The sequence below is a fragment of the Colias croceus genome, chromosome 8 (assembly GCF_905220415.1).
Source record: "Colias croceus chromosome 8, ilColCroc2.1".
NCBI lineage: Eukaryota > Metazoa > Arthropoda > Insecta > Lepidoptera > Pieridae > Colias > Colias croceus.
Window position 1 is genome coordinate 6902961 of NC_059544.1, and position 27889 is coordinate 6930849.

The 27889-nt window shown below is 33.7% G+C and overlaps 2 protein-coding genes across 3 annotated transcripts; both read left to right on the top strand.

Moving 5' to 3' along the window:
* Window positions 1-1645: 1645 nt before the first annotated feature.
* On the top strand, window positions 1646-9460 carry LOC123693814 (protein abrupt-like). 2 transcript variants are annotated; one of them, XM_045639047.1, is made up of 8 exons: window positions 1646-1855; window positions 3898-4011; window positions 4091-4235; window positions 4357-4466; window positions 7413-7480; window positions 7570-7817; window positions 8122-8305; window positions 8780-9460. In XM_045639047.1, the coding sequence occupies exons 2-8, from the start codon at window positions 3934-3936 to the stop codon at window positions 8934-8936; spliced, it is 990 nt and encodes a 329-aa protein (XP_045495003.1). In that variant the 5' UTR covers window positions 1646-1855; window positions 3898-3933; the 3' UTR covers window positions 8937-9460. The 2 variants fall into 2 exon arrangements, with proteins under 2 accessions (XP_045495003.1, XP_045495002.1); XM_045639046.1 differs by having other exon boundaries at window positions 4091-4231; window positions 4323-4466; window positions 8780-9458.
* Window positions 9461-12318: 2858 nt separating this feature from the next.
* Window positions 12319-26434, top strand: LOC123693699. Its single transcript, XM_045638895.1, has 17 exons — window positions 12319-12590; window positions 12661-12801; window positions 13131-13262; window positions 14620-14730; window positions 17179-17243; window positions 17755-17891; window positions 18772-18955; window positions 19629-19834; window positions 20317-20571; window positions 23211-23377; window positions 23803-23971; window positions 24118-24264; window positions 24489-24559; window positions 24628-24741; window positions 24901-24996; window positions 25460-25593; window positions 26132-26434. The coding sequence occupies exons 1-17, from the start codon at window positions 12513-12515 to the stop codon at window positions 26343-26345; spliced, it is 2421 nt and encodes an 806-aa protein (XP_045494851.1). The 5' UTR covers window positions 12319-12512; the 3' UTR covers window positions 26346-26434.
* The last annotated feature ends 1455 nt before the right edge of the window (window positions 26435-27889 follow it).

Consider the following 27889-nt stretch of genomic DNA (forward strand, 5'->3'; position numbering starts at 1 on the left):
GATGTGTACCAAGAAGCTTATATCTAATACACTGGAGATTGCACTATGAACGTTGACTTGTCACGGGAAGGTATGACCTTGAATGACGCCTGGTTGTTTTTTGTCCCTTTCACACCTAACTTGGCAAGTTCATAGTGCAATCTCCAGTGTATTAGATATAAGCTTCTTGATGTGTACAAACCTTGGTACCTACAAACACTGTACAAAGTACAGATTTACCTCGAAATATAGCATTGCAATTGACGTGTCAGAAGTGAAATTTCTTTGGCAAGATTCAAAATCGCCACTATGTCGCCAAATCTAGTCCGAGTGAGAGCGTTCGCGTTTGCAAAATTGTCTTGTTCTAATGAGGTCATCTAGAACATCATTCCCTATCCGTCAGTGAATGTCCCGTTAAAATCGGTCCAGACTCCAGCCGATCCAGAGATTAGCCGGAATATACAGACAGACAGACAAAAATTATAAAAATTACTTACTTTTTTAGTATGTGTAACCATATGCATTGAATAAAATGCGTTTATTTTAATATTAAAAACAAACACTCCAATTTTATTTTATGGTATAGACACACCCCGGACACTCCATACAAAATTATCGTTTTGCCATTATAACAACATTTGTTCTACGACTTTTGGCATAACGCAATAAATTATTTTTAAATGATTTAAGCTTTTATTGTACTCTACTAACATTTGTAAGTCTATGTTCTATTCATTATCGAAAGGACGACGCGACGCCCCCTTCCCCCTCTCGTTCGCTTCTTGTTTACGTAATTTTTGTAATGCACGTAGAGTTTATAATATTCAGATAGAAAATGAAATGAATATTTATTTTTGTATGAAAATAAAATCTAACAAATTATCAAAAGTCGTAGAACAAATGTTGTTACTTATGATGTAAGCTATCTTGTCCTGCGAGGTTGCTGGTGTTTTACAAATAACCCTGTTTAATTATTATCAATTAAAATCATATTGAAAATGATGTTTTTGGTAGTATTGATGACCATGCCATTGAAAATTTGCCGAACGCTGCCTTTATGTCGTTTCCATCATAAAATATATTTAAATTTAAAGACAAATTTAATCAAAACTCTTTACTCGAATCAAAACAACAATCAACAATCATAGAACACAAGCAAACTTAAAATGCACTCCTGACGTGTGTCATAATGACGATTGTTGACTAATTGCAAGAGTTGACTCTATCCCGCTCTAACCTGACTTATTTGATATGTTTGTTTCGCCACTCCGAGAGCAGAGCTGCCAATATGGAAATATTTGGTCAGATAGTTATTCATCAAATAAATCACGATTGAAAAATAGGCGAGCCGTTATGAGTTAGATAAACAATTGAATAAATCTATTCGAGGGGTAGTTATTAGACTGTTTATCTCGGGATTGAAAAATCGGCCCTTAGTCATTGATTTGGTCTCAAAGGGTGTATTCAGAAAGAAAGCTTGAAATTTATAAGTTAGCTTATATGCGCTTATCGGCGCTTGTCAATGCTGGTTTTGACAAGCTTGTCAATGCTGGTTTTGACAAGCTGGTTTGAGCATTGACAAGCGCCGATAAGCGCATGTTTCAAGCTTTCTTTCTGAATACGCCCTACGATCATTGCTTAAGATTCAGTATTTTATTTTTGACAGTTGACACTTGACACCAGCGTCCGTCGCTAAATTCAGAGCATAATATCAACAAAATAACAAATAAAATAATAAAAATTGTTTCTAACAATCCAAGAAATAAAAACAACATTGTACTCATTATTAATTTATAAATAATTTATATTTTGAATATATCTGCTCACAGTTACATAGTGCCGAATAGACGTACAATATTTCTACAGAAAAGTATTATTTTTATGCATTGAGATAATATTAATATGGAGCAGACACCACGAACAAAATCTGTGCGCCAAGCGCGGCGGCGCGGGGCACGCCAATGACGGCTAGACAGTCATAGATTATGCGATGTCACTGACTCACCGCTATAGAGGCGACACTTTGTTTTATTCTGTCTATTTTATTGGGTGCCACTCCTTACATGCACGTTGACTTGAAATTTTCTTTGTACTTACTTAATATTTATTTTAGGTATAAACTGACTTTACTACGCGGGGCTAACAATATCTGGCATATAATATAGGATGATGTAAATAGTGACGTTTTAGGTTCAGTCAGGGCTATGGGAAGTTTTATTCCTTACAAATTGAGCCTTTTTTAGAAAAAATATTAATTACTTATCTCTGAACTAGCGGTCCGCCCCGGCTTCGCCCGTGGCACATATTTCGCAATAAAAAGTAGCCTATGTTCTTTCTCAGGGTCTTAAGATTGTCTGTGCCAAAGGAGAATGCCCATGAAAGTATGGACCACAGTACAGTGTTGCGTCAATGCCAGAGTGGTTTTGGAGGGTTCTTCGATATTCAAAAGATTTTTACCAATTGATTTTTTTGTGATAAAAACAGGGGTTTTCAAGATATTGAGAAAAATGTGAAATAACCTCAAAACTTAAATAACCCCGATTTAGTTAGGTTTATGTGTGATTTAGGTAACATTTTATCGTCCAAAGGTTATTTTTCGATTAACATATTTAATCTATGCGTAGAGCTTATGCTTTCAGACAAAGTCTATCTGTTCATCGGCTAGTGTAGGTAGGCACCAGAAATCTTCCGGGACGGATTTCAAGAAAACCTAAATATATACTTAAAAAATGCCAATTGAGTTTTTATTCGGTTAACATGTTGTTGTTGTTGTTGTTGTTTGAATCATTTTTTCACTACATATTCGAAGAAAGAAACAAATAAGAAATAACTGGTTACCTACCAAGCTATGTCATAATAATATTTTTTTTTTTATATATACATATTTATATTATTTTACTTCACTATTTTGTTAAAACAACCTACAGTGTATAAACAATACCTTAAAGAGTGATTTTATGTTAATTGATTTTTTTGTAATTCAATGAAAACAATAATCGATATTAATACATTTAGCTATTTACCATAGTAAATGTAATAAGTTACCGCTTGGTTACCGTGGTAACCGGTAATGGACACTAAATCTATAATAACGGATCTAAACAATTACATGTCTTATTAGATTTTACAAAACATTCCCTGTTCAAAATATATTTTCCGATGGTAAGAAGGCCTCTAAATTGCCGAGATTTTTTTTAATAGTATTGTTGTCTTGATGCATGAGAAAAACCAGTACCAAAAATGGGCATTCACCTTTCATCAAAATCGGTCCAGTAGTTTATGAGCCTATTAATTACAATCAAACAAACAAACAAAGTTTTCCTCTTTATAATATTAGTGCAGATAAATAAATAATAATTCAATTATACGTTCAAGTCAGTAGCTTATACAATATCAATTAAAAACTTGATTAAAATCAATTAACAAAAAAAAAATTGGTGATTGAGTACCTAATTGATTTTCATATTTCATGATTTCACCTTTTTTCAATTAACAACCAGTCTATGCTTTTCAAAATATGTAAAATTATTATTTTATACTATAAAAATATACGCCAGCAAATATTACTAACAACACTTATTTCATGCCCAATGTCATATCTTAAATTTTTAATCTATGACAAAATGTCGCCCGCCAAAAATTTTGCTCAAACTAAGTTTTAAAAATTATTATCTAGTTACTTACTGATGAAAAGTTATTCCTTTGCACTTTTCCGTATTCTTTGTATTATTTGTGCAATATCGTAACACACACGTAGGCATATTTGATGCTTTTCACTTTAAAACAAATAAAAAATGAGCGTGACGTTCGCGCCAATGAGCGAGCAAGCGACTGAGTGCAGTTACGCCACATGACGTATGTTCAGTGGAACATAAGTGATGTAGGCGGTATCGTCTCCATATTAATATTATCTCAATGTTTTTATGATTAAATTTTGAACTATTGATTAACGATATGTCTGACCAATACTATAATCTCTCTTGGAATTCTCATAAGGATAGGATTGGAAAAGGATTTTCTTGGTTACAACAAGTGAGTGGCAGTAAAATTGTCAATTACATGCTGTAACATTTACTTACAATTTACTGGAGTAATCATTTTAATATTTTAGAAAGAAGAGTTTGTGGACATGACTTTAGCAGTAGAAGGACATCTTGTTAAAGTTCATAAAAATGTTGTATCTTTGGTCAGTCCATATTTAAAAGAACTGATATCTTCAATACATTGCGACCATCCAATTATATTTCTCACAGTAAGTAGATATAATATACCTTAAAATAATTAATAACATTAAATATATTTCTAATTACAAGTTGTTTTCTAAATTTTCTTCTAATTTCAAGGATATTAGTCATGAGGTTTTGGGGCTTATTGTAGAATACATTTATACTGGAGAAGTTGAAGTCCCAGTAAATATTTTACAACCATTTCTTAAAGCTGCTTCAAAGTTGGTGCTATTAGGACTGAATGAACTTTCTTCTCTACAGGTAATATATAAATAACTACTAATTGAATATAATTATTGTGTGATTATTTTTAGTATTATAAAGGTTTTTGGTTTAATTTAAAAACATTAACGTAACGGCACCAGTCTTGTACAGATTAAGGAAAAAATTCAAGTTTTTTGCAAATTTCTCATAGGTTTTTTAATTTTATTGGATATTGTTTTTGAATACCTTTATAGTCGAACCAATTTAATAGGCAACATTTGACGTCTATCAATTTTATCTTCGAAGAGAGGTAACCTGCTTAAAAACATCGATTTAAAGTGAATTAATCGATACGGATTTGAAACATTTGTCAATCGAATTTATTAATTTATGATGATTTTTATTCACAAGTAATCAATGCATTCGATTCTAGATGTCAGATTTCGATTTTTAGAGTAACGTCTCTGGTATTTAAAAAGAAAAAAGGTTTATTGACTCAAAATTGTAGCGACGTCAGTTCTTCAATTCAGAAATTGTTTATTATGTTTAGTATGGTTTATCAGTAAAATGAAATCTTAAAATTACTTGTATCGGTCATTATTATTATAAATATGTAATCATAATTGAAAAAAGTTAAGCAAATGTGCAGTTCTAACAAAACGAAATATCATGTTATTCTATGTCGTCGTTACTAGGTTACGTTGTTGAATTTTGTTGAACTGTCAAATGTTGCCTATTAAAATGGCTCTACTATAGTTCAATGTTAGTTTAACATAACCATTGTTAGAAAAAAGATTACAATGCGTAAATAATGAAGTTATTAATAAATTAAAAAAACACTTTTTTGCACCAGTGTTGGACAGTTAAAATCTAATGATGGACACCCAGTTTTGGACAACATCCAGTTATGAACACCCATTTATGGACTGTACCTAAAGTTGTTTCTCCAGTTATTTACACTTGGAGAAGACTTATAGTTATCAATAAAATGTTGCAAATGATGATTGGAATACAATAAATCTGGGATGTATTTATAAAAAATAGTATTTATTAATTATTTTGCATACTTATAATATTTTAAACAGTCTTAATTTCCATTTTCTAGGAAAAAATTGGACAAATGCATCGTTAAATAAGAGTTGTGTCTGTTAAGAAAAAACAATATGGGTTTTCTATTATTACTCAATAAGTCAGGGTTGAAAAATAACTAAAAAAAGTACTGCCACACATCCATCCATTTTGGGAACTCTTCTTCTTCGTCGTATCACTCTAGTCAGAGTGAAGGGTGGTCAACATGAGATTTGAAGGGTAGATGTTACCCGCTTCACGATGTTCCACCATATCTCTCTGTTTTCTGGCATTCCGCTACACTCGTGAAGTGAACCGCCAATAGCAGCCTTAATCTGATCGATCCATCGATATGGATTCCAAATTGTAGCACGAGGCAAAAAGCTTCTTTTAAACTGTTGTCAAGATGGTGTGGATTACATTTAAGCGTGTGTGCTGTATGGTGGTGGAATTTAGCAGCAGACCGCTGTCTGCTGCTAAATTGGAATGGATCGCTATCCAAACAGTTCATCAGAGATGATAGACGCGTTACAATGCGCTTATGGATGCGATTTATCTATGCAGTGATAGAGGATGAAGTGAGAACGAGTCGCACAGCACATAATGACCCATTGTTCTAAAATATATTCTTCATGTTCAGATATATATTATGTTGTTGGACCCATTGAGCAGACCTTAGGACTTTTAACTGATAGTTTATTGTGCAAAATTATTCTTGGCACTTCAAATCTTTCAGCGGCTTTTGTTACTTTATCCCCATTATTAAGGGCATTGATTGCATTACCAATTTGTCGGGGAGTGTAATTTTAACAAAAAATATCAATGTCCATTATAGGAACCAAAGCAAATCCAGTCATGGACAATTGTTGTACAATATTGGAACCCTGTGTTCGGAATGGTCGTGATAGGTATATTATTAATCAGAAAGAAAAGACAATGTAGAGAAGCGCATGTAATTAATATCTTAAAAAAAAGTTTAGTTTCGACATTTGTCCATAAATTGATATATCCATAGAATTAAATCCAGTTATGGACACTGACGAATTTTATTTAAACAACTTAACCTATCATGATACTAAATCGTGTAGTATTTCGTATACTTAACTACTATAAATAAAAGTAATGTCAAATTTTGCTAAGATTTATACAAAAATTCTTAAAAACAAAATTGTGTCCTCACTTCCTTAAGGATTTCCTTAGTAAAAACGGACTTCTTAGAAACGAGTCGCAGCAACTAAACACAAAGTTATGCCATCTTCAAACATTTTGACCGAATAAGACGAAGTGTCGTATTTTGATAGTTTATGAACCAAACTTTTATTTTAAGTATTGCCAAATTATATAACGTTTATTTTGGTCTTATTATTTAAATTTTATATTTATTTTGTCCATTACTGGATGCTTGTCCACCACTGGTGCCGTTACCTTATAATGTTCATAATCTAATCTAATATATATATGTCATAAACTATCCCATGGGGGTTAACCTGCATGGTATATTTTTCTTGTATTTATTTTTCCTGAAAGAAACAACCAATTTCAATAATTTTAAAGTAATCTCTAAGCACTGAAACAGGCTTTAATATAATATGTAATTTATTTATATAATTGATAAACTTCAAATTAAAGGCTTTAAATATTTTATTTATTTATTGCAAGTATTTATTGTTTATGGTTTTGCAGTGTATATAATAATAATAATTATAATTGTTCCTAAGTAATTTTTCTGAGATCTTGATTCACATTATTAACAAATTTTGCAGGGATTTACATTTTACCTTTTTTAAAATAATATATTGACACCCACTGATAAAAATGTGTCTTTCTTTTTTAATCACATGCTAATAGACGTATAATGCTAATAGGCTAATTGACTGAACTTGTATGATGTGTAGAACACAAGTTCGTCCCCATTATAATGTGAATATATTTCAGGGATCGGTGCCAGAAAATATGGGAAACAACAATTATGTTGAACCAACACTTGATCTGCCTGAGATGATGTATGTGTCTATAATTTTACATGATTTACATAAATGTTTAATTCTTTACCAAGAGTTCTATCAATAGCTTTATATTTTATTGTTTTCAGCCCTACCACTTTTCCTGATTTGTCCAATACTTTTAATTTTAATGAAATTCAGCCCAGCACAGAATCTGCAACGGACATAATACAACAAAGTTTATATAATGTTAATTTATATGAAGGTGATATGCAAGAAAACCCATCAAATATTGATAAAAATTTGTCTTTTGCTAACAATATTAGTAATAATGATCCAACTGCTGATAAATTTAATAATACTCCTAATATTATGGCAGATATTACAGTCAATACTGGTAGGTAATTTATTACTTTGTAATTTGTATGTTTGTAATTAAAATTCACTAATACCTATCTAAAACACTACACAATTAACAAGTGTAGTGTTTTAGATATTATATAATCATATATATGTCATTTTAATTCAAATACTTAATGTTTTAAAGATTTACAGTAAAAATATTAATTATATTAACATTCCAACATGATTAAAGACCTTTATTTTTTTTATGTTTTTATAGATTAAAATTGCTATTATGAAATAAATTTATTAAGAACTTGTATATTGCATATTCATAGTAAACTTAATTATATTTTCAGATTATAAACATCAACAGTATTCAATATCTACTAGAGGCGCTTTGCAATTGATTTTAAATCGCTATATCTATCTCATGCATCATCAATCCTACCAAGGTTTTAAGCGTCGATGGAGATGTGCAGATTATCGGAGAAAACAATGCCAAGCTTTTGTTGACACAGAAGGAGATATGATTACAAATAGGTAAGGTAATGTAGATAGAAGAAATAGGGAATATAATATAAAAAATCATTAAGTCTAAGGCTGGTTGCAGAGCTTGACCGACCATCAGTGCGTACGTCAGTCACGCTTGTCATATGTATGGAAATTCATAAAACCTTTCATAGCTGGACCGACCATACGCACGCGTATTGTCATGCGCATTAGTGTCATAGTCATACAATTGTTGATGCGTATCGTCAGGACCGACGGTACGCACTGACGGTCGGTCAAGCTCTGCAACCAGCCTTAGTCAGACTCGCGACACTATTAGGTTCTATGCTAACACATGAAAATAAGCTAAACACATGCCAAAATACTAATGCTAAACAACTTCATCTGTGTATTTTAAAATATGAAATCTTTATATTTGTTATGACTATAATTTATTTAGCATTAATAGTATTCTTACTATACATTACCAATTTTAATTTTAATTGAATTCTTATTTAATTTTAGGCTTAATGTACATAACCACCCCTTTCATGATGACAAAATATTGAACAAAATTAAAGACAATCAGATATATGCCTCAATAAAGAGTGTAGAAGTTAAGAAGAAAGAATATAACAACTTTGATGCGACTATAGAGGGACTAGAAGATGATACTACATGAATACATTAGTACTTACACCTATTCCTTTTTTTTAAAATACACAATAGCTATTATTAAATTAATGTTTGGTATATTTGTTGTAGTCAAATGCCAAAATGTTAAAAATGTATATCCGCGGATATGGATACGAATACGGCTATTCGGTGCCAAGATCCGCGATTACAGTTACGGACAATTACGGATCTTTATTTTGTTACTAAATAGATAATATAATTGATTGTGAAAGTGTTTCAAGTGTTCATAAAAAGTGGTTTGGTTTCTATATTGATTAATATCATTACAATAATTATTCAAAAGGTTTTGTTTTTCTCATTTTCATTTAATGATGTTATAACGTTGTATAATATTGATCTCAATATAAATATTGTTGATATAATTTAATACCTACCAGTTATTTACTAATTTGGTTTGATAAGTTACTATGATACATTTAATAGTAGGTACATAAAAGTGATATAATTTATAGGAAATAATAATTGATTTTAAGAAATAAAAATACTCTGAATGTAATACAAAAGCTTTTTAATTCTACCTAACCTAACCACCTGTATCTTATAACTTATAAAGCCCCGCAAGTTGATATTGCGATTGGCGTCCATCTTGGTGTTGCCCGTTTAGTCGACGTCGACCCGTCAGTACCGTTCGCAAATTCAGCCCGCGCTAATTAACCTTTTGTTGTTGAATTATATTGTTGTCGGTTTTTTTATACATAGAGTGATTCAATAGGAAGGTTTTAGTGTATAATTTATTAGGTTTGAGACGAAGCGGGCGAAGCCGTGGGCGGTAAGCTAGTAATTTATAATTACATAACATTAATTAAAAAATATTTTCATATTTACACATCAACAATATAATTATTAATTACGTACGTAGTATACCTAATATGGAATACTATCGCTTGAAAAATATTAAGGCGAAGGACCCGTAAAAGATCCACTACAAAAGTAACGGATACGGATAGGGGGTCTATTTTCTTCCTCGGATATCCGCGGATAGAATTGGCCTTTCTAACATGTTGACCAACAAAATAAGGGACAAATTTCAATTTAAAATTTACTCAAAATGGAGTCCATTTCGTAATTTTTTGCCATTTTACCATGCCAAAATATGGCCAAAACCGCCAAAATAGGGTTTGTTTACTCGCTGAGCGTTCTGATTGGCTAATAGGTAAGTCAACCAATCAAAATATTCGGATTCACATAGATATATAAATGTGGGATTCGAAGTATTATTATTACAAAATTGCAATTAAACCAAAAAATGTCACTTTTTAGCGATCTGCCGGCTGGGTGGCTTACTCGCAACTAAATTATTCGTGTTTTTTTCGCTTTGATTTATCCCTTTGTAGCCGTTTTCAGAGTGCCGACTTGCCCTTTTTAGAAAATCGAGATGGCAACACTGCGTGTGATATTAGGGCGGCCGCACATTGGAATGTTTCTGTCAGAAAATTTCGGATGCCCGTCGACACCACACCGCACACTTGTCAGAAATTTCCTTCCGGCAAGTATGAGTTTAATTCGCAGTTGGCCGGCAGCATAGTAGGAATAGTCTTGGGTTTACGAAAAGTAACAAAATGGATGACGATCAGTTACTTTTATTAGCATCATTGTTCTACTTAGTTAATAAAAATAAAATCAAATGTTTATACTCCCCCCCATCAGTTCCAAGCCTTGTCGTGGCCGGGGGGGCTCAGTAGCTTGGAGTGCCCTCGTGTACTCTGAGTGAAGCTAATTGGACGCGGAGGGGCTGAAAGGCCGGTCTGTCGTCTGACGACACGATTGGTTCGACGGCCAGGGATCCATATAGCTGGCTGGCTGGCTTGAAGGCCGGCTGGCCGGGCTGGCTGGAACCAGCTGGTCACACCGGCTGCCTCGCTGGCTGGCTAGGGGCCGGCTGGCAGGCTGGCTGAAACCGGCTGCTCCACCGGTTGGCTGGCTGGCTGCTTTGGACGGCGGCTGGCTGGCATGCTGTCACCGGCTGGTTGTCCGGCTGGCTGGCTGGCTGGCTGGATGGCTGGCTAGCTGGCTAGGATCCTCCGGGGGGCCAGGATTGGCTCAGGTGCCGTTGTGGTACGGCGAGGGATGGCGGCTAGTGGTCGCGGCCTGGTAATTTGGCTGGGCAAAACGGGGTTGAAAGGTCGATCGGGGCTCGTTTGGGTCTCGTTCCGACCGACTGGCAGGGGGCTGCGCTTTGCGGCGATGGATGGCGGCCAGAGGCCGCGAGCGTTGTTTTTTTGTTGGTAGTCTAACTACCAACAAAACAGGGGGCGGGATCCCGACGCGTCACTTTTGTGACACGCGGTGACTCCTGTAGGTGGGTGTAGGGCGGCGGCTGTCCTGAGACAGCCGTCTGCCAACTCGTAATCCGGTCCGTGGGGCCGGACCGAGGGCCGCCACCTCTGGTGTGAGGTGGGGGCTGCGAGGGAAACCTCTATATAAGTGCGCCGGAGGGTCGTTTGACGCGTGACTCACGTTTCGGAGGGCCTTTCGGCGCGCGTCCTTCGGCCGGTCAGTGCTGGGGTCGAGGGTTTGGGGAACGCCGATGATGGAACGGGGAACAATCCATCATCGGCGAGTGGGTGGCGTGAGCTCGTGTACGGCTTGCGCCACCCCGGGGTGGGCATTTGGTGGAGGGCCTGGAAACGGGCAAGTGACGGAGAGCCTGGAAACGGGCAACTGCTGGGCGGGACATGCGGAAGATTGCGAATGTGTACCCGCATCCCGTCTAAAGCAACGCGTTGGTACACGGTGGGGTTTTGGTCGGTAGGAATCCGACATAACCCACGGCTCCTTCCCCGGGAGCCGTGGGTATCTTAGGCAAGATTTCCCCACTTGAAAAAAAAAAAAAAAAAAAAAACGTTTATACTGGGTTTATCGACTCAGTTGCAGCAGATTGCATATCAGCCAAATTCACATGAAACATAATATATTACCTAAATTCCATGAGCAATTTTTTTTCATTATTAAATTTCCGTAATCAAATCTTCCATTTCTGTCATCTTTTCTTGCCGTGCAAAGTAAACGCGTGCATCCTTCACGGCGATATTGAACGGACGCCGCTGCCCGCTACCGGCAGCCGGCTACAGATGCCGCGGCGTCTATCTGATGGAAATTTCTGACAGATTGCGGAGTCTACACAAAATGTATGGAGAGCGTGCCTTCCGAATTTCTGATCAGAAAAATTCTAACGTCCGATCCTTTGCATCCGGCGCCCATCAGAAGCGGACATCAGACACGTCAGAATTCTGATAGTATCCGGGGTCCCGTGGGGGTCCCTAACAAAATGAATGAAAAGAGTGCGTCCGGCGGGCATCAGTACCTAATAATTTTCTGGCAGAAATATTCTTCGAATCTTTAGACAATGTGTGGCCGGCCTTATAATATGTCAATGTCACTGTCACAGCTATCCTAATGCTACAAAGTACAAATCGTATGGTAAAAACTAGGGAAATAATAATATTTTGACTATTATAATATGTTTTAAATGTGGTTTTAAAACTGTTATAGTGTGTACAATTCGATATTTAATAGTTCATTTTCATTCCAAAAAGTATAGCTATTGGGATTTTTTATTAAAATGGTTCATTCACAATTTTCGCTATCATGGGATTCCCACAAGGCAAATATTTGTGGGGGATTTTGTGCTTTACAACAGGTAAACAAAGTTTTTTCTAAATGAACAAGTTGTGAACTGGGCATGTTAATGTTTATGAGTTATTTTTTAGAATGGAGAGTTTGTCGATATGACCTTAGCCGCTGATGGTCATTTTGTTAAAGTTCATCAAGTATTAATGGCACTTTCGAGTCCATATTTGAAAGAGTTGATTACTTCGGCACCATGTCCACATCCTGTGATTTTTCTGAACGTAAGTTTATATCGTCAATTTTAATTTAATTTTATCATGAACTAATTATCTTAATTAATGGACTGATTTTGGTTCTTTTATCTATATTAACATGTAACTTAAATATTATTCCAATAAGTTACCCTAAATTATTTGCTGCAGTATTGGAGACAGTAGAGTAAGGTTCTTCTCAATTTGGGCCAGGCCTCACCAGTGAAGTTGTGACATAGAGGCCATTTCCCAGCAAATGTCCATAAGCTTAGTAAACATCAAGAGAACCAACAGTCCTGTTACCTGAATCTATAATAAATTTGTATCAAAGTTTTGCTTATATTATATTCTATTTTCAGAATGTTTCGCAATCTACACTTACACTTTTGTTGGAATATATCTATACTGGGGAAGTACTTGTTCCTCCCGGTAATTTGACATCATTTATGGAAGCTGCTAAATCGTTACATATAAGAGGGCTTGAGTCGGTTGTAAGTATTAAATCTTAGTAAATCAAATAAGTGTGTTGACGTTAGTATATTAGATAACAACTTAAATAACTAAAATATTTAATCCCATGCTATCCTTTTGATGGACAGATTTAAAAATAAAATAACATTTATTTGCCAAAAACATGGTACAGAGAGGTGTAAAGAGATAATTGTTCAACATGTTTCGCTTTGTATAAAGTATGCAAATATATGCGTAAAACAGATATTAAATCTAAATCCCAATACAATAAATTGTAATATCATTCTATTATCTATATCCTATTCGTTTTTAAACTTTTTAAATCTACACATGCATATGCATATTATACATATATATACGATGTAACAATAGGCATGACGAAAGATTTTGAAATCCTCTTCCATAATGTGTGTATACGTTTACTATACAAGAAAAACCCTATATTTCGGTAATATACTTAAATTAAACGAAGATAAAAGCCATTTTTCAAAAAATATTTATAAACTGTGCCAAAACAGCTCGCAGGTGTCATGGCGTAGGTGTGACGTCACTCTTTAGTAAATACGTAATTATTTGTACGCATTGTGAAGAAAATTAAATAAATATTTATTTAATATGTGTTATAGAAACGAATTTCAAAGTTTATAAGTGGTGTGCAGTATTGCAGTGTGAATCCACATAAAAATAATGCTCAAAAATGTGTTAGTAATTATTTCAAGCGAGAAAATAATAATAAATGATTGTATAAAGTGGGCGCGGAGAACCCCGAAACCACGTATTGTGAATTCGCAATTATATTTCTGTTCTGAGTCGATAAAGCATACGTGAAACAAAAGAAAATAAATAAAAATGCGTATTCTCAACATATTCATAACAACAAAATACATCTGACGTGAGTTGTTTATTTAAACGTGACGTCACGCGTGTTTTAGTCAAAATGGCCAACTGCAGAATTTCAATGTTTTATTTTATTGATAATCTCATTAATCTTAATGTTTTTTAGATTTTTAAGTCACAATATTTAATTTATTTAGTATACATTTTCCCTTGAAAACACTAATATGATCATTTATGAATACTGTCGTCATGCCTATTATCATTTAAGGTCAAAAAATTCTTTTTGGCTATAAAAACAATTAATGATCAGCCATTTCTTTAACTTATTTTTAAACACATTCAATGTTTGGTTTTGTATGCATTTAGGAACATGGTTAAATATTTTTATAAGCATAATAGGTCCACTTTTAGAGTAAAGCGCAAGAACTGTGAGTCAAAGGAAGGAACAAAATACTTGTTGCTTTATTTATTTACCAAATTATTATTTTGCTTAATAGATATCATTCTATGTGATCTTAATTGTGAGTTATAACTTTTTAGCAAAGTGAGACAAAAACCATACACAGTAAAATAGCACCAACACAAAAGGACACAGAACATGAAGACAGCTCTAATAGCAAGAAGAGAAAATCTAGCGATGTTTTAGAGCAGGTATGGATTAAATTTTCATCAGCTTTTTACAAACAAATTTTTTTCCTCTAAAAGTATTCTGGTCCTATAAGGAGGAGCATGGACCAAATCATCTTCATAGAAGTTTTAATGTAGTCACTGCTTATTGGTCTTGTTATAACATAGGAATACCTTTAACTGAGCAAATAAAACAAATTAACTTTTTTTATTGGTTATTAAAATAATATTATTCTTTACACTTTAAATCTTGCATTGGATAGAAGGTAATTCAACATTTGTTGGTGCATGTCTTGATGTTAGTGTTTTTCAGATCTTAAAACATTTTGACTGTGTGAAACGTGTCACAGTGAAAGCAATTAATTGTGTGGGAAATACTTAAGTCGAAGCTGGAAAATATTATTATTGCTTGTCACTTAATTAGAATAGAATAGAATAGAATAGAATAGAAACACATTTATTCCCAAAAAATGATACAGTACCTTAAATAACAGAAAATACTTATAACCAAGGTAAAACTAGGTAAAACAATATGTGAAGACGTAATAATAAACATAATATTATATTATATCTGTATCACCTCAGGGAAAGGGAATACTGACTCAGCATGAATGTTACAGCTGAGGCTGTAACGCTGTTATTCTGTCAGCACCATATTAAGTAGAGAGGAGTGACTAATAAGAGTAGGTATAATTTTAATGAACGGACTAAATTATGCTGTGTATTACATTATAAAGTAAGAAGATTTTGATGTATGAAGTATGTAACATTGTTTGCCAGTCAGAACGGAAAATCGGCTGAGTGAGTTGAGAGGAAACGAATCAGTAATTAAAAATGAATAGTGTGTAAGAATTTAAGTGTAATTTATGAATTTATATTGCCAACGCCAAGTAGGTAGAAGAAGTTAAAGACATCTTTTCCAGAACAATAATATATAAAACGTAGAAAATAGAAAAATTAAAAGAAGGACACAATTTTAATGAATATCAAGTAGATTATAGTTTATAGTAGATATTATTAAACATAGAAAATAACAATTAAGTATTATAGGTATTTATGTAGACTGTTTCTGAATAACGAGAAAATAAGCTTTCAACTTCTTTTTAAAAGTGTCCCTAGTTTGAGAATTTCGAATAGGAGGCGGGATATCATTCCAGCACTTCGTAGCAAGAAATCTAAAACTTCCTCTAAAGGCGGCTGTATTGTATTTAGGCACAGAAAAAATATTTGTGCATGACCTACATTCACTCGAGGCTTTGGAGGTCCTCCATAAAAGTTTATCATATAAATAAGAAGGTTTTTTAAATTTAATAACGTCGAAAAGGAGACTGGCAAAGTAAAGTTTTTGACGGTTTTTCATATTAAGTAGGTTATGCATGTTTAGGTATGGTGAGATATGTGTTCTTGGAGGAATCTGAAAGCAATATCGTGCACAAGCATTTTGCACTCTCTGAAGGAGACGATGTGTTCTTTGAAGCAAACAAGGACCATACACTGCCAGTGCATAGTTTAATTTGGACAAGACTAGAGTTTCACATAGGCGAATGCGCATATCTACACTTAAAAAATCACGAATTTTGTATAAAACCTTAATACGATAAAAGCAATTTCGAGTAACATTTAAAACATGGGCTTCAAATTTCAAATTATTGTCCATTTCAATACCAAGGTTGCGCACCTGATTGACACATTCGAGAGGTAAGTTATCGATACAAACTTTGGGTTTCAACTGCGATAAACAATTGACCTGTTTTTTGGAACCAACGATCATGAATTTAGATTTTAACGGATTTAACACTAAAGAGTTATTATTAGACCAACATGAAATATTATTTAAATCCGAATTAAGTTTCGTGATAGTCTCATCAAAATTGTCCCTGCTGATAGGAATGAGAAGTTGTAGGTCATCGGCATATAAGTGAAATTGACAATGTTTAATTGAGTGTGTAATGTCTGCTGTGTACAATATAAACAGGATAGGCCCTAGAATACTACCTTGAGGTACTCCTCTGGTAACTTTCATAGATTTTGAAAGTATATGGTTGCCATTAGGATTACGTAAAAGAACTTGTTGAGTACGATTTTCCAAATAGCTTTCAAACCAGTCAATAGTATTCGAGTCAAATCCGTAGTACGATAGCTTAGCTAAAAGGAGGGAGATGTTAATACTGTCGAAAGCACGAGAGAAGTCCAAAAGAGTTAGTACAGTTCCAAAGCCTTCCTTAATTACTTCTCTTAATAAAAAATAGGCTCATGATTCATTTTTTTCAGGATAAAGGCTTGTGTTAATTATTCCTATGATAGAAATTTGTTACTATAAATGAATTTAATATTGCATGTAGTATGTAGTTCAGTATCTTATATGTTATTATTACTATATGCATGTGTTTATTGACATTAGTTAATTAATATTGAATGTGAAACACATCAAATGTCTATATTGATGGTTATTTAATATATTTACATGTTCAGGCATTAAATTTACCACCTACGGCAAGAAAGATATCTATCAAACCAAGTGCAACTACTCCTATCATGTAAGTTATTGTTTATCTAGTTCATATTTGTGTAAGAGAGATGTTAGAAATGGCTATAAATTGAAATCCAAATTGAATTGTGGGTCAAGTAATAGTAAATGCAATACAGTGCACCCAGAAATTTTAAACAATAGTCTATTGAAAACAATTTTATTTGACAATCTTTGTTAAAATCGATCACGCGTGATTGAAAAGTTTACAACCTGCTCTACAACTAGCTTGACGCGCGCTTTTTGAGAATTTTGCTTAGATAGATAGTCATTTAATTTTTTATATATTATTATATATTATATATATTTGTTGGTCATTATGAAGTATAATATCCATCGGGGATTCGGGAATTCCACCTTCCTACCTCCACAGCTATACTATTTTCTAAAATATTTCGGACTATAAGGAGGTCTCTACGCAGTAGATCGTCTATAATCCGACAATCGAATAGGAAGATAGGTACTGCCCTGCAAAATGTTTGTTGGATTACTGTTTCTCCACCATATGTATTTTTTAACAGAAAAAAGACCGTCAGTCTTGCAATTGAGAGAGAGAATGACAACGACAATGACAATGATTATTCCATGGATTTTGATACAAATGATTCCGATAATGCTGATGTATCACAAGATTCTAACAAGGCCATAGATAATGCAGGTAAAGATATGGCAATGCTGCCCCTTGACACATTTTTTTATCATATTAATTACATTTTCACTTCTTCTACATATAAATTATGTTATAATAAAAATATATTGTTGTTTAATTTTTAACTTGAAACTGTTTCATCGATTTTAAAAAACCTTTTAAGTTTTACCATAACAAGACTCGTAATTATTATATGGGTTGATCTGCGATAAAAAATACCAACCCGATTGAAGCTGAGCTAATATTCTAGGAGGTAGCAACGTTGACAAGTGAGCATTTTAGTATAGTTGGTTCTTTGATATGCTGTTCCTCTTGCTATTTCGGTTACAGTCCGGGCTGTCTGGCTGGCCGCAGTGGTTGCGTTTATTAATGCGCATCTTATCTGCACAGGAAAATATCCTTAATTTAAAGTCATTTTTTAACGCGTAATTTTTAATCGTTTGCCTTTAGATAGATCCATTAGACATACATTTTTTATTGCAAGACGTTTTTTTCGTTGTTAAATAGGTGCCAGACGCAATTTTTATTTCAAAATAATTAAAATATCATCGAAATAAGTGAAATTCAAAAGGCAAAAGATTAAAAATTACGCGTTAAAAAATGACTTTAAATTAAGGATATTTTCCTGTGCAGATAAGATGCGCACTAATAAACGCAACCACTGCGGCCAGCCAGACAGCCCGGACTCTAACCGAAATAGCAAGAGAAACAGTATATCAAAAACCCAACTATACTAAAATGACTTTTTTTAAACGTTGCTAGCTCCCGTACTATAACTTATAATTGAATACATTCCTATCGATGTATTATTTTAATGACCAAACTTTTTATTACTGAATATATTATTATTTCTCATTATTTAACGTTTTTTCTACTTTAATATTTTCAGTGACATCAACAAATCTCCAATTCACGGTGTCCATACGGGGCTCTCTGCAAGTGATTTTGAACCGATTCATGTACAACCTGCAGTCGACACAGAGCTCGGGCGTCAAGCGCTGGCGGTGTATCGACTATCGCAACATTCGGTGTATGGCGTTCCTCGTCACTAAGGGCAATGTTGTTTTGAACAGGTATGCTTTTTGAGGGTACTTAGATAAAATAATTAAGGGTTACAGAGCTTCACCAACCGTCAGTGTGTACGTCAGTCGCGCTTGTCATATGTATGGAAATTCATAAACCGTACAGTGCTAGACCGACCAAACGCACGTATTTTGCTACGCACTGCGTACGAGGACCGTCGGTCGAGCGCGTGCGCATGCGTAGCGTCGGTCGACTGACGCACTATGTAAACAATTTGTTTCCATTGGTTTCAAACAAATGAACGCGTTCAGTGATGTACTGACCGGTGCACTGACTACGCGCATGCGTGTATCGTCGTAGTGAACATGAACATCGATACAAGGTCTGGTCAGTTTACTGGTACGCAGAGCACTCAATGATACAAACTGACGATCGGTCAATGCGTATCGTCAGGGCCGATGGTACGCACTGACGGTCGGTGAAGCTCTGTAACCGGCCTAAGAAAATTATATTTTATTAAATGTGTTTCTGGATGTATAGCACGGGGGTTGCCATAAAAAATTATACATATAAAATAATGATTTTCTAAAATTTCACCAACATGTCTGCTTACCAAATTTTTACCGAACTTTCATTGGCAAGGAAACATTCAGAATAACTTTAATAACACTTATTGACTATTACTAACTGGTTGTTGTTTAATTACAAATTTGTTATTTGCAGAGGCAATCCGCACTGTCATTCGTTCCACGACAAGAAAATCTTGGCGAAACTGGAAAAGAACGGCGTATATTCAGCTCTTTACGAATTAGAAGCTCACCAACAGAAAGAAAGGGAAAAACAAATGCAAGAACAGTCGAATCTCACCATGGAATCTCCAAATGATAACGATTTGCCAGAAATGTCGGATAGTTCTAAATCTAATAATTAATTAGTTATAAGAGTTTATAATAAACGTTACTTGTAAATTATTACTTTTTTATTTAATACCCTTATATGAGCTCATAAAAAGGACGGCCGATTTTGCATTTCATTTCAAGGCTTCGCTTGTGGTACATGTTTACGTTTTCTCTCCATAAGTCCACCGTCGTCGTCGACGTCCTTCAAGGAATATTATAAAAAAAGAATTAACGAAATCGGTTCAGCCGTTCTCGAGTTATGCGCTTACCAACACATATTGCGATTCATTTTTTTATATTATAGATTTAATATTGAGTACGTTATTAATTTTTTATACATTTTTTTATATTATAGAGTTCAGAACTATAGGAAACATTAAATAATAAAAAGGTATATTATATATAGCAACGCGCTAGGATCACCTAATCAAACATAGTTTTCAACTTACAGCGGTAATGAATAAATATGAACTAAAATAACAATGTGAACTAAATTAATAGATTGCTCAGAGTTTACATTGATAAGTTCCGTGTAGAGCGCGGCTGGTGGAAGACGTATAATTATATTTTTAAATGTTTATATATAGTGAACGTAAAAATGTTTAATATAAAAACACTCATTCTCTTGGTATTAACACATTCAGTTTTGTGTAAATCTCTCTTCAGTCATAATAATTCAAATTCACAACATGACTATGAAAAGGACCCAGCTGTGCATAGGTTACGAGAATACATTCGTATCGACACCAGCAAGAGTAAAAATTATGGTTAGTATTTTACAACAATTTATTACCTAAAATTTTTGATTGCACTATAATTATTTTGACCTTTAGCCTAAAATCTCGAAACCTTTCTGTCACAATCTTTGTATTACAGGTGGATAATATGTTATCTAACTACTTACATTGTCGCTTTTGGACTAAAAACGTAAGATCTGAGAGCATTTAATTTTATCGATATTTTAGTGTTTGTTGTTGAAGTAAAACTTCTATATATGCGCATGTAGAGTAAAATTTCAAGGTCACATTAACACCGTCAGATTGAAGAAGTTTCACTTCTGACACATTGCTCGGCACACACGCTCTTTCTTTAAATTGTAATGTACCTAACTATTGTTTAATTATGTTGTTAAGTAAATTGATTAAAAATCATTGAATATTCATGATCGTTTCGTTAAAGTATATATTCTAACTGATAGGTATATTTTGTTTTTGTATTATTCGCCCTTGGCCCTCTACCGTTTTATTTTATACGAGCAACAATACATTGATACCTAGGTGAAGATACCTGTATTTAGTCAGTCGATCATAAATACCTAAGTAACTATGTATTTTCCTTTTTTGGACAAGTAATTTGATTTTTAATTCTTAATTGTATTTGCTAACATCGCGATCGTTTTTATAACAAGTGAGCCTCTATTGATATAATAAATAAGTAGGTATATTATTAAATAGTCATTGTCTTTAAAATATGAATATCCTTCATAATCAGATAATGTCTTGTCCGATACAGTCAACAACAATATTCGATGCAGTTATTTTATTTCATTTTAACTTTTTATCATCATCATGCAGATCTTGATATTTGACCTACCTACTTTCATTTAAAATATAACATAAATACCTAAATCTAAAGTCTTAGTAGCTAAATATGATATTATCATGAGTGCCTAAGTCATAACAATATAAATAAAAATAATTAAAAGGTGAAGGCATAATACTTAGTGCAAATATAGACACATTTCGTTTGTACCTACTGTTGACTGTTGATTTACATATTATAATGAAGTTTACAAAAAATTACTTGAGTTAATAATACAATTTTAGGCTTATCTATATTTATTTATTGTGCGCCATTACTATCTACTTATACATATAATAAATCTGTAGAAGGGTCAATTCTGTACCTACATTGAAAATATTGAAAAAATAAATAGCATACTAATAAATAAATAGTTACTCGATCGATATCAAACTCAAATACTTATGTGATTAAAAAAATGTTTGTCTGTCTGTATGTCTGTATGTGAAGACATCACGTGAAAACTAACGGTTCGATTTCGATGAAACTTGGTATAATAATTATACCTTATTATCCTGGGAGTAAAATAGGATACTTTTTATCTGTAAAAATATGTAGAAAAAAAATAATCTTAATATTTCAGTTTAATCCATCTAGACGTTGTTCTGTAGAAACGCGAACACACGTTGCGTATTATTATAGGCCTAGCCGTATTTGGGTCCAATAGATATTTATAAGATATCATTGTCAGAGTTACTCAAAAATATGGAGAAATAAACCATCCACGCGAAGACCGACATCCGCGCGGACGGAGTCGCGGGCGGAAGCTATAAGTCTTCTAATATTTGCATTACGCATAGTTTTATTTCTCTATCACGGAAATCTTATCCTGAATGAATATTTGTGATAGGTAGTTCTAGATTATAACAAGACTAGATTTCCGCCCGCGGCTTCGCCCGCGTTTGTAAAGGAAAACCCGCATAACCCGTGGGATTTCCGGGATAAAAACTATCCTATGTGTTAAACCAAGTTACCCTCTATATGTGTGCTAAATTTCATTGTAATCGGTTCAATAGTTTTTACGTGAAAGAGTAACAAACATCCATACAAACTTTCGCATTTATCATATTAGTAGGATGAATACAATAAGATGATTTGTTTAAAACCTAATAATTTGTATCTATGTAAGGATATAATATAAGAATGTCCCATTCATTGGTAGATATATTGGGAAATATATAATTGTTATCGAGTGAATTCATCTGAATATTTTTTTTTGTATACCTATATGTAGTTATCTACTTAATTTTAAAGTTTAATTCAAATGCGATAAAAGCCTTTTTGTAGATCATATAGTAGGTACAGAATGAAATTGTAGTAGATAGCTATCTAAAGTCTTACCCTATATTTAAAACTAGCTGTTCCCCGCGGTTTCACCCGCATTGCTCCGCTCCTGTTAGTCTTAAGCTTGATGATATAATATAGCCTATGGCCTTCCTCGATAAATGCGCTATCTAAGACCGAAATAATTTTTCAAATCGGACCAGCAGTTCCCAAGAGTAGCGCGTTCAAACAAACAAACAAACTCTTCAGCTTTATAATATTATATAGATAGATAAAACATTCCTACCTCGGAACACCAGGGCCAGGTAACAGGTTCCAAGTTCGATCATTTAAAACAAGACTTATTTAGCTCTAGCAAATCTATCACAATACACAGCAGATACGTTAAATTACTTACCTAATATTAGCTTTAAGGTAAAAATTTTAAGTGAGTTTTATTTTGATAATTTAAAATAAATTATCTTATTAAATTATCCATCTATATGAGTTGTTCCTCAAATGGAAGTCCCACTTTATAATGCAAATAAAATGATTTTTACAGAATTAGTGGTAGAGTTTTGGAAAAGATTGGCTTCAGAAATTGGATTACCAATAGCAATTTATAGACCAGCAAGTTTCCCAGTATGTATCATAACCTGGGTAGGGAAGCGACCGGATTTGCCCAGTATTTTATTAAACACACATTCTGATGTTGTCGACGCTTACGAAGTAAGTAAAGCCCTTACTTTTATTATAGATGTTTAAGGTAAGAGTATAAACACACTATGTGCTCCTTGCTCCTCCATATGTTATTTTAATGTGAGATACCTAGATTACGTCTATTCATCTTTCTTCATAATGATCAACACATATAGACGTGTTGTATGAATAGTATAAGGAAACATGTCGTGTAGGTAACATGTTGAATTCACATAAAAAAAAGACGGGTTGCACTCCGGGAGTGCCGGCAGATTGCATAAGTGAAAACTTGATTATTAACGTTCAGCATGATTGATATTTTGGAATGGTATCCGTCTTACGCATGGAATATAAGGGCTAAAAAAAATCCGTATTACGCTTTTTCGATCAGGCCACGTGTAGTCAGGCCGCTAAAGAAGTTTTCACTTCAAAAAACTTAATTACAATGATTTCAGGATCTATGGACCAATCCTCCCTTTGAAGCTGTTATTGTGGACGGAAATGTGTATGGACGAGGTGCACAAGACACAAAAAGTCTTGCAATTCAACACTTCGAGGCAATTCGTAGACTCAAGTTTAATAATGTTACCTTGGATAGAACTATTCACATATCTATAATGCCAGGTATAACATATAATTACTATGAAATATCACTGTTGCATAAAATATTTTAAAATAACTACAAAGAAGTTTCAGTGAAGTCTAAAGAAACATAAATGGTTATTCTAACACTGAATCGAAACGTCTTCATGTAATTATAATCATTTCAGATGAAGAAGTCGGAGGGTTTCGTGGAATAAAAGAATTTGTTAAAACAGATTTCTTCAAGAGATTAAACGTTGGCTTTGCATTAGATGAAGGACTTACAAATCAAGACAACTTGTTCCTTGCTACGTATCAAGATAGACGACCTTGGCGTTAGTGGTGTTTACTGTTTTGTAGTAATTTTTTATTTCAATAATTATTTTGCTGCTAAGTTGTTTTTTTACTTACACCTAGAATGAAAGACGTTGTACCTACTTTCGGTCTTCTACTAAAAATCAAACACAATAGGGTAGGAAATATTGTACATTAGTTCTATTTCAATACATATAAATTTTAATAATTACTGTTATAATTGGTAGACGTACAAATATTTCAGAAATCAACATGACTATATATGGTCAAGGAGGCCATGGTTCACAAGTAAAACAGAACAATGTTATTGAAAAGGTACGTTAACATCAGCATCTTCGCATTTATAATAAAATACCTTACAATATAAAAATTCCCTTATTTAGCTTCAAGGTCTATTGAATTCGGTGATGACTTTTCGAAGTGAACAACAAAAAAAAATTACAAGTAGCCCTTTCGATTTGGGAGCATCAACTTCGGTTAATGTTAACATTATTCAGGTGAGAAAGTGATATCTTACTAAAATAACACATTTGTAGTTAATAAAATAATATAATACCTATGTGTGATAACATTATTACAATGGTTTATAACGTTTTATACAATATTTGTACTATCAATTATTTGTTGTTATAATTACTACTTATATTTAATTACAGACCGGCATTGCAACTAACATAATTCCTAATGTAATGACTGTTGTAATAGATATGAGATTGGCCACCGACGCAAATGTTACTGATATTGACGATATGGTAAATACTTCCACTATATATTTTAATTACTTATCATATACTCAATTAATTTTCTATAACATTTGAATAATTAAATTATTCCTGTAAAGAATGATGCTCATCGCGTACTTATTAGATAAGCGTTAATTTTTAAGGCTCCTTATTATAGTATGTACTACCTAGTTTCTTTTTATCATAACAATTTTATTATCCCTATCCATAAATATCCCCTTACATTACGCATTCATAAAATCTTATGTATACCTATAAAATTCCCGTGTCACAATGTTAGTTACCATACTCCTCCAAAACTCATGAAATTTTCTATGCATATCGGGTAAGTCTGAGAATCGGCCAACATCTATTTTTCATATGTACCACGGGCGAAGCCTGGGCGGACCGCTAGTAATCATATATTTTTTCGTACTCGACTACTAAACTTTCTGAACCTAAATTAAAATTTGTGTGTTTTCTTGTTAATAAGGTGAATTCTTGGCGAGAGGCAGCAGGGGCGCTGACCAAAATTGAATACATTCGTCGCGATGAAGTGTCGCCTGCAACTGCTGTGGATGACTCTAACCCGTATTGGCTCGCCATGCTGGATGCTGCTGAGGAATTGTAATGTATCAACGATACTTTCTTACTCAAATAACAAAATTAAACATGTATAAAATTATTAGATTCAGTACAGAAATAGTTTTACCCCCGGTTCGGTTTTAACAAAGAAAAGCCGGCTAGAAACTCTGCAGTAGTTGTTTGTAAATCAAATTCATTCAAAGTACTTCGCCAAATGAAGCATAACTAGGTATAAAACATTCATTTGTGTAACGTCTTTTTTGCAAAATAAAATTGTAGATATTCTATTTTGCAAAAAAGATGTCTTGTATAAAAAGTTGTTTAAAAATAGTTAGGTACACAACTTTTAAAAAATTTATTATAAAATTGGTCTCATTCTATTATCAAGCCGGTGAAGGGTCGACCTATGTTCGGATCTAAGAGTTAAGACCATAACTGAATAACGGCTGAGCCGAGTAGGTACTACAGAACATGTAGACTCTACATAACATTATTAATTATTATAGGTCTGTAAAAGTGTATAAAGGCAGACCTACATAATATATTAATATCGTATTTACAATATGAAATTTTGTTTCAGAAATATAAAAATTCTGCCTGTCGTCTGTCCAGCTACATCAGACATGCTAGTGCTACGGAAACTTGGCATTCCCGCTCTTGGGTTTGCTCCGAATGTCAACATGGCCATGCGGTTCCATAACAACGACGAATACATGCCGATCGATACATTCTTAAATGGCATTAATATAATTACAACAATTGTACACAAATTAGGCAACATATCTGGCGCGTAGCACTTTCTGTTTTAAGAAGTAGGTAAGGTTCTAATAATTGTAAATGTGGAGGTGGGATTTTTTCGAAATAAATTGGTATCTCAATTAAACAACTCTTTTATTAATTCGCATTTATAAAAATGAGTCCAATTTACATTTGGAGATAAGTAGGTACCTATATTCTAAAAAGTGGTGTTCAACCGCAAAATAAAGGATGAGTTAATTCGAGTGGACAGTGGAAAGTTATTTACTCTTCAGTTGATTTAGATCGTTAAATCAACATCCAGCACTTCGCTGTAATGGATGCCCCTCCTTCGCGTACGTGCCGCAACATTTTTAAAAGGACTTTTTCGCGAGCCGCCGCTCTTTGTTTGCCAAGCGTCGTTGGATTTGAGAATAGTCACGCTTTTAGCGAACAAATGAATTCTCTGGAACAATTGGGATTCACTGAGTAAACTGTTTAGCATTCAATTGAGGAAAAAAGTAGGTACGATAGATACACCCAGGGGTTGAAAAAGACGTTTACAGATTATGTAAAAAATATTTTAATTTAGTAGGTACCTCAGCGAATGTCTCTATTATTTATTTGATTTTGATTTGTTATAATTTGGTGTAAACAGCTAGGGGCGGAGCAGGCGTTAATTGAAATAAATTGTCACGGTGGAACGTCGGCGGGACATAAATCAGAGTGCCGCGGGCTACCAGCTAAGTGCTCGCTACGAGCGCTACGACGCGTACCAACTTATAGATGTGAACTTTATTTTTTAATGAAATTCTCTAATTCCAATGTAAAAAACTTTATTGAACATAAGTTCGAATCAATAAGCGCTTAATTATATACTATTATATATATTACTTATTATAATTCCCCGGAATAATAGATAAATGGAAAACAAATGAAGTAAAAAGTGAAAATATTCGCTTATATCAATGCAATACAAACAAACTATTCCGTTATTAGTATATCAATCACAGGAATCCGTATTGTGTATTCTGAATAGAATGATAGAGATGTAGAGTTGGGTAATTTCTCATTTCTTTAGCCCTAATTAAATGGGCATAGTTAACATGTTAAGTTAGATTCTGTATATGAATTATATATTATACAAAATCACAAACGCACAAAATAGTAATCACATCAAAAATAACATATGCTGAACCTCAAAAACAGTTCCATCCAGTATAGCACATCTATTACCAAAATACATCTATGTAGAGATGACGCACCAAGAGACACCGCGAGACGAATTAATTCAGCCAAACGCGGTGAGCGGGCGCGATTTTTGTCCGAAGTGCTCATTTGTCACCAGCTGTGCAGGTGTGCGTGTCACACCGGAGACTGGAGAAAGGGTCGCCTCACCTCGCCCAGTATTTTTATTATGGATATGGCATATATGAGAATATTGTGCAATTTTAAAGTTTGTAACAATAATCAACTATACTTTATGTTTTAAGTATTTATCAAGAATGAACCTTTAAACAATATAAAGCGATTAGTAGGTATTCTCATAGCAAGTAGGTACTTACCAGGCTATTAATTGTATGATAAAAACATAGTTACGTTA